This window comes from Dermochelys coriacea, chromosome 7, assembly GCF_009764565.3.
Source record: "Dermochelys coriacea isolate rDerCor1 chromosome 7, rDerCor1.pri.v4, whole genome shotgun sequence".
Classification (NCBI taxonomy): domain Eukaryota; kingdom Metazoa; phylum Chordata; order Testudines; family Dermochelyidae; genus Dermochelys; species Dermochelys coriacea.
In genome coordinates this window covers 63,178,577-63,186,340 of record NC_050074.1, presented here as the reverse complement: position 1 = coordinate 63,186,340, position 7,764 = coordinate 63,178,577, and the positions used below count along the sequence as shown (strand labels likewise).

The window sequence follows — 7,764 nt, the reverse complement described above, 5'->3', positions numbered from 1 at the left end:
GCTGTTATAGCCTGTGCTATGTCATGAGGCTCTTAAATATACCCAGCACACCGTGTTGGCTACCCACCTGGCGCGCCCTTGGAAGTGCGCACTTCTCTTCCCCCCCCCCAACCCCCCCAATGCTGCGCACTGTGCTTTGGGTACGTACTGGCAGAGGCTGGAGGCAGTGAGGAGCATCAGGAGAACGACTTAAAAGCGGGGGATGTGAAACACAAAATTAACGCCCATCCCGTCCTAGGAGCAAAAACAAGAAGGGGAGGGGGAGAGGGGGGGGGAAAGAGAGAGGGAGAACCCATGAACACCATAGGAGAGAAGAGGAAAAAGAAAAAAAAACCCAGCCCGGGGAACGTCACATCCCCTTGACCCTCCAATCACCTCGGGGTCCCATTTGATTGGAAGGCGGCAAAGGCTTTAATCTCAGACTAAGTCAGCTGCTTTTGAAGTGAGTTTCTTTGCCAGATCCCGGGCTGGACGAGCAGCGGCTCGCAGCAGCACAGCTGAGCGGAGGAGGAGGGAGAGCGCAGCAGCCGGGGACCAAGCGAGACACACTCACCATCCCCCCCCCAGCCCCCACCCCGGGATTATTCTGCTTTCCCCCCCCCTCCTCTCCGGGTTCCCCCCCCGCCTCCACTAGGCAAAGCCAGAGACGTTTTCTGCTTTTTTGTTGTTGTTGTTGTTGTTTTTGCTAGTTTGCTTTTGGGGGTGTGTGGCTGTCTCCCCCCTCCCCCCACCTAAGAGAGAAGGTTTCCGAGGCTGATCAGCGCGACTCGTCCCAGTTTTCATGCGAGGTTTTGGGTCATGATCACATCGCCCTCGCTTTCTGCTGTAAGAAGTAGTAAGCACAGCAGCAGCGGTAGAGACATTGGCGGCAGCAGCAGCCTCAGCAGCGCCGCTGATCTCGCCTGGCAGAACGGGCACTCTGGGAATACTACTAGCTGCACCAAGCCCTTCTTCCACGCCGTCCCTCCTTCGGACCCTTTACGCCAAGCGAATCGGCTTCCCATCAAAGTCTTGAAAATGCTCACGGCTCGGACGGGACACATTTTACACCCTGAGTATCTGCAGCCTTTGCCTTCCACCCCCGTCAGCCCCATAGAGGTAAGGAACCGGAGGCGATGCCTTTCCCTCCCCCTCTGCTCAAGCGGGCTGTCTCCACGCTCATTGCATGGCGTCCTCTCCCTTCTCTTTGAAAGGCGTTTAGACCAGGCACCGCATCCCTTCTTTAGGGGCTGTAGCTAAGGCTGGGGTTGCGAGCTCCAGCCTGGCTGATTTTAGCATTCCTTCTTTCATGAAAAGTTGAATTTATTTATTTGTTTTCTTTACACCCCTTTTGGGGAGGGAGAGATGGAAGGAGACTGTTTTCCTTAAGGACTAGGGACCCACTAGTCACAACGTGCGAAATAGTCTTGTTGGCTGAAAATATTGGGGGGGGGGAAGAAAGTAGGTGCGACTGATCAAAGCTTCCTGATCTTAGTCTCACTTTGGAAGATAACCTGCTTGTGGTGGGGTATGTGTGTGTTGTTTTGAGTCCATCTTCTCCGCGTTACGCTGGCAGGATATTTGTAGGGACCTCCGCCCTGAAAGAGGGGTGGTGTGGAAGATGGGTCTCTGTGAATGAATGGTTTCATTAAAGACTGCTCAAAGGGAAGTCATAGATTTGCCGGAGCCCGGCTCTCCTGCTAACTCCGGATCGGTTTCTAATAGTGTGGCCAGCCAGAAATGGTGCAGTCGCTCTCCTTTCCCGGCGTTTGTGCGCGCGTGCGGTGGGGACAAGGCAAAGCCAAAGTAGAGGGCGGAAAAGCTGAACTTTGTAAAGCCCCCGGGGTGGGTGCTGCTTTGCCTAGGCAGTAGAGACAGGGGTTGTCTCGCCGCAGTATAAGAAACCGTTGCCTTTTAAAAGGCATTGTGGAAAATGGTGCATGCAGGGGAGGAGGAGGGGGGCTGTCAGGATGATGAATGTGCACAAAATTGTTGATCCTTTTCAGGCCGTTCTCTGCAAGAAACGTCGGTAAATGCCGCCGACGACTTCTTCTTCTTCTTCTTCTTCTTCTTTTTTTAAACCATCCGATTAAACGTTTGTCTTTGTGTGTCCCTCTGATTTCTGCAGCTGGATGCTAAGAAGAGCCCGCTGGCCCTGTTGGCTCAGACGTGCTCCCAGATCGGGAAGCCGGACCCTTCCCCTTCCTCCAAACTCTCCTCGGTCACCTCGAACGGCGCGGGCGGGGACAAGGACTCCAAGTCGGGCCCCTTGAAACTCAGCGACATCGGCGTGGAGGACAAGTCGAGTTTCAAGCCCTACTCCAAGCCGGGCGCCGAGAAGAAGGAGCCGGGCCCCGCGGGCTGCGGTGGCGCCGCCTCTGGGGGAGTCTCCAGCGGAGAGAAGTCGGGATTCCGGGTCCCGAGCGCCACCTGCCAGCCGTTCACGCCAAGGACAGGCAGCCCCAACTCCAGCGCCTCCGCCTGCTCGCCGGGGCTGCTGCCGGCCGAGGGCAAGGCGGGAGAGGACAAGAAGGACGCGGAGGGCTGCGGCAAAGGGGGCAGCGCCGGCTCGGACGGGGGCCCGGGCGCCGCCAGCCTCAGCCACAGCCACAGCCGGATTAGCGTGAGCTGTGGCGGGATTAACGTGGAGGGCGGCCAGCACCCGGAGGGCGCGCCGGGCTCCAAGACCATCTCCTCGGACTCGTCCTCCTGCAGCAGCAGCACCACCGCCACCTCGTCCGCCTCGGTGCTGGGCTCCGGCCTGGTGGCCCCGGTCTCGCCCTACAAGCCGGGCCAGACTGTCTTCCCCCTGCCGCCGGCGGGCATGAGCTACCCGGGCACGCTGGCGGGCGCCTACGCCGGCTACCCGCCGCAGTTCCTGCCGCACGGAGTGGCCCTGGACCCCACCAAGTCCGGCAGCCTGGTCGGGGCCCAGCTGGCCGCCGCCGGCAGCCTGGGCTGCAGCAAGCCGGCGGGATCGAGCCCGCTGGCCGGCGCCTCGCCGCCCTCCGTCATGACGGCCAGCCTGTGCCGCGACCCCTACTGCCTGAGCTACCACTGCGCCAGCCACCTGGCCGGGGCGGCCAGCGCCTCCTGCGCCCACGACCAGGCCCTCAAGTCCGGATACCCGCTGGTCTACCCCACGCACCCGCTGCACAGCGTCCATTCCTCCCTGACGGGGGCCACCCCGCCCTCGCTGGCCGGCCACCCCTTGTACCCCTATGGCTTCATGCTCCCCAACGACCCCCAGCCCCACATCTGCAACTGGGTGTCGGCCAACGGACCCTGCGACAAGCGCTTTGCCACCTCCGAGGAGCTGCTGAGCCACTTGCGGACCCATACTGCCTTCCCGGGCACCGATAAACTCCTCTCCAGCTACCCCAGCTCCTCCTCGCTGGCCAGCGCCGCCGCCGCGGCCATGGCCTGCCACATGCACATCCCCACCACCGGGGCGCCGGGCAGCCCCGGCACGCTGGCCCTCCGCAGCCCGCACCACGCCTTGGGACTGAGCAGCCGCTACCACCCCTATTCCAAGAGCCCTTTGCCCACCCCGGGTGCCCCAGTGCCCGTCCCCGCGGCCACGGGACCTTACTACTCCCCCTATGCACTGTACGGGCAGAGACTTACCACAGCCTCCGCTCTGGGCTACCAGTGAGTGTAGGGTGGGGTAAGGATTGCAAACGACCTGGGGGGCAGGGGGGAGGGGGGAAGAAACCCTGCCACACTTTATACAAGCGGAAATCTGACTTTTTATAAAATAGTGTTCATTTGAGGACTGGATCCGTGAGCACTGTATTTATTTATGTTAGCTTCAAGCGGGACAATGAATCATAAAGTGCATTACTTAACTGAGCTCAATAGGTAAAAGTTGAACACCCATTGTAGAATATAAATAAAAAAGAAATAGAGGTCTTCTCTTTAATGTTACTTTAAAATTGCTATGATTGTATTGTACGTTCTTATTTAATGTCTCCTTGAAACAAAAAAAAAAAAGTTACATGCATGTTTGTTACTAAAAAACCAAGTCGCAATTTGTCAATTATAACTTCAAATTGCAATTATTTTTACGGTGTATACAATTGAAAGAGAATTGGTATTTTTTTGTATGTAATCTGGAAGAAGGAAAAAAAAAACAATTCTATTCCAAAAACCTCATTTGCCTTATTTTGTTCTTTAAAAGGAACACTTAACTATTTTTAATTTTTAAGTCCACCCTGTAAAAGGGGGTAAGGTTTACGTCATGTACTAAAATAATAGACAATGTATCGCTTTAAAGATTAAAATTCCGTATATTTGATGTATTAAAAGCTTTTACTTTTTTTTTTTAATACGCTTTGAGTCTGTTACAAACAACTGGGGCTGGGTTGGAGAAGATTACTAATTTCTCCTTAAGTGTTTATTCAATTTTAATTAAAATAATAAAAATAACCCCAGCTTTATTATAACCCCCGGGTTCGCTCTCTCTCTTAAAAAAAAAAAAAAAATTAAAAAAAAAGGGAAGATGCATGTTGAATTTTTCCCCCTTAACACCTGTGCAGGAATGAAACTAGAAAACTAAGGAACTGGATGCCTGTGTTTTCCCTAGGTGTTTTAAGAAACCAGTTCTTGAATTATTGCTGATGTGAACGGGGAAAGCTAGTGTTTAAAACTTTTTTTTTGTTTTTGGTGTTTTGTTTTGTTTTTTTAAAGAAAAGGGTTCGGGGAGGTTTTGGTTCTGAGATGGAAAATAGATTTAACTTGAAAAGCTTGTAAATTGCACAAAGAGAACGACCCATCTCTTCCCCTCTAAGCACGACGTGGCAAAATCAGAGCACTACTCTGTTTCAATCCTATTACTGCAGGAGTTTCGCAGCGCAGGGCAAACGATTGTCAGGTTAAAATAACTAATCAGACTCTTCCCGTGTCTTCCATTCTCTCCTCCTTCCCCAGAAGTGCTTTTTTAAAGAACGACAAAACCAAATCTCTCAAGGCAGAATAAACCTGCTATAAATTAATTTTAATTGAAGTGAAAAAAAAAAATATAAAACGCTACTGCTGCATGCCCCAGCAAGGCTTACATGGGCTCGTGTAACTTTGCATCGTAAGTCTTTATCTAACCACCCGTTAAGACAAGCAGTTGTACGCAGTTCTTTGTAAACTCCAGTACGATGGGAGAAGTAGGGAACAAACAAATGCAAACAGAATGATTAACGAATTTACATAGGATCTCTGCTTGTGCAGCCTCTTTCGCAGAGGTTTTGCGTTATACAGCCCCTATCCGCTAATTGATCTTCCTTCGACAACTCCCCTCTTTCCCCAGCTTGAACTAGGAGAAGGAAAGAGTTACAAGCGGCGACTTTGCCTTGACAAATTACTTATTTTTCTGCCTCCCCTTACAATATCCTCCACAATATAATTACTGCTCAAAGTTTCCCGTGGTGCCCAGCTGCTAATTAGCCCAATGCATTTACTCGAGATAATTAGTAGAAGTTAGAGTTAATGTATAAAGTGGAGAAAAGAAGCAAGTTAATGAAGTCTCTGCATTCGCCCAGCCCTCTTTGCTGACCGGCTTTGCCTGGTATGATGGGGGCTTTGGGACGTTTCTGTAGGAGATAGACAAGATCTATACAGGGAAATGCCAAGACGCGCGGCAATGAGGCCGTCTATGGTTCTTTACAGGCGCCAATATGAAATAGGCACTAGAAACGTAACCTGCTTTACTAAAAACGGGACTATTAAAAATAGTTCTGCTTTGGGGAATCTCAAACGAGCTCTCCGTTGTGAAATGATGGGGGCAGGGCTATGTACGTTTCTTTTAAAGCCCAGGGTAATTTACACCGAGTAATTTAAAAGCATAATTCTGCGCAATGAAATTGACACAAGCGCAGATAACACTCAAAAGAAGGAAAGGAGTCCTTGTTGGGTATAGGGTTTCAGTCACTGAGTTGGATTTACACAAATGAAAAAAAAATGACTTCTTTATCTTCTGTTGCACCTTGATTGTAAGGACACTCGCATGCTAATTCTACCAGGGTAGTTTAGCCACGGCTTTATTTTTTAGCCACTGTTCAATTTAGATTAAAAAATATATTTCAGGCTCCCATCTGGGTCTGCACAACATTTATTGCAGATTTACCACGATAAAAAAAAACACCCTGCCTTTTCTTTCTCTGTAGATACCTTTAATTTCTCTTAAACACACATTCCTATCTTTAAATGATCGATCTAAAAATCTATAAACAGGTGTTTCTAAGGCTATTTTAAACATGTCTTCTGGTTACAAAAGGTTAATTTTATTTTTGTGGATTTCAGCTCTATCAAAGTTAAAACTAGGCTTAAAGATGAAGGATTTTAGATGTAAAGTATTACAACGAACCTTTCCCATTGTTTTATTTATCACCATTTTGCTCGGATCCTGTGCTTGGTATTATTGAAAATTTAAATCGCTTATTTTATTTTCATGGCTATGGTAAGGGGGTGTTAAATATTTGACCTGGCAAGTGTCGCCTAGAATTTTGATATTAAGCTAGGAAAAGTGCTTTTTCTAATAGACACCGACTTAGGGGCATTACTCTTTTTCGGTAAAAGGGTTGCATTTGGTATTTTCCTCCCCCATTCTTGCTAACTGGATGGGTTGTGGAGTTGACAGCAGCCGCTGGTCCATGCCACCGAACTAAACTAATTTCGTAGTGGAAAACTAGCTCGAGAGGACAAGCAACAGAAGGGCAAGACTCATCAAAAGCCCAACCTCAGATCAATTTGACCAGAGTCAGACATACATTAATTTAAATTAAACAGTTTGATCTTCCTCGCAAATCTTTTCTGAACATTAAAGATAAACTCATGTAATATTTAAATCACCTCTGGTCCGATGCGAAGTGCGACTGAAGAACCAAAATACAAATTTCCTTCCACTCCTGAAGGGTTACGCTGCCTGCCACTTCAACCCAAACCTTCTGATAATAAGCATGCCTGGGAAAAGGAGGGTTCCGTTTATTTTAGCTGTGTAATTAAGCCAGCTTTATAAAACAATATAACAGCACAAGCCACAGTCAGCAAAGGAGTACTAGAACGTATTTGAGCCTGTATATGCACATACATCCAGGCAACATACAGCTCAGTTTGCTTTTCTGTCATTAGAAACAAATGTTTTGGAACTCAAATATAAGGCTGCATCTATAACGACTGGATTTTCGCTTTATGCAAATAATAGGCGGCCACATTTTCTGAGAGGGATATATCTGAACTACTTTTAATCTAGCATACAAAGACCCACGCAGTGCGGTACGAGGCCTGACCCTTTCTTTCCTCCATTCTGGGTTTGAGTAAACTGTCCACGCTAAGAATCGGAGAAAGCCACCCGGGTAGAAAAAAAGCCCAACTTTCAGGGCTCAAGAAAAAGACGCATCCGAAGAAAGTAACTGATCAAACTTCGTATTTTTAATGTACGAAAGAGGAAGAGAAAAGCCTGTATTAAAGGTGACTATGAAAGCGCCATTTAGTTTATTTAGATCCAGTCTTTTTTTTTTTTTCTAAAGGTCAGGAAAACAGTGACGTCATCAGCATCAAAACTTCTGTCCATTTCGTTGTTTGTTTTTTTTAATGCGGATAATTTTAAAAATTTCTAACTTTGTGTTAGTCTCTAAGGTGCCACAAGTACTCCTTTTCTTTTAACTTTGAGATGACACACACACGCCTTTCTGTTCTTTGTGTAACATCGAATGCTGAGCTTCTGACTGCCCAGCAGGACCGCAGGCAGGACGATCACTCATGAATGGGAAGTGTTTAATTCTTGCTAAATACCCC

The 7,764-nt window shown here is 48.7% G+C and overlaps 1 protein-coding gene across 1 annotated transcript; it reads left to right on the top strand.

The window, feature by feature from the left end:
• Positions 1 to 247: 247 nt before the first annotated feature.
• On the top strand, positions 248 to 4,305 carry ZNF503 (zinc finger protein 503). The gene is made up of 2 exons (XM_038410227.2): positions 248 to 1,098; positions 2,108 to 4,305. The coding sequence occupies exons 1-2, from the start codon at positions 799 to 801 to the stop codon at positions 3,632 to 3,634; spliced, it is 1,827 nt and encodes a 608-aa protein (XP_038266155.1). The 5' UTR covers positions 248 to 798; the 3' UTR covers positions 3,635 to 4,305.
• Positions 4,306 to 7,764: the final 3,459 nt, after the last annotated feature.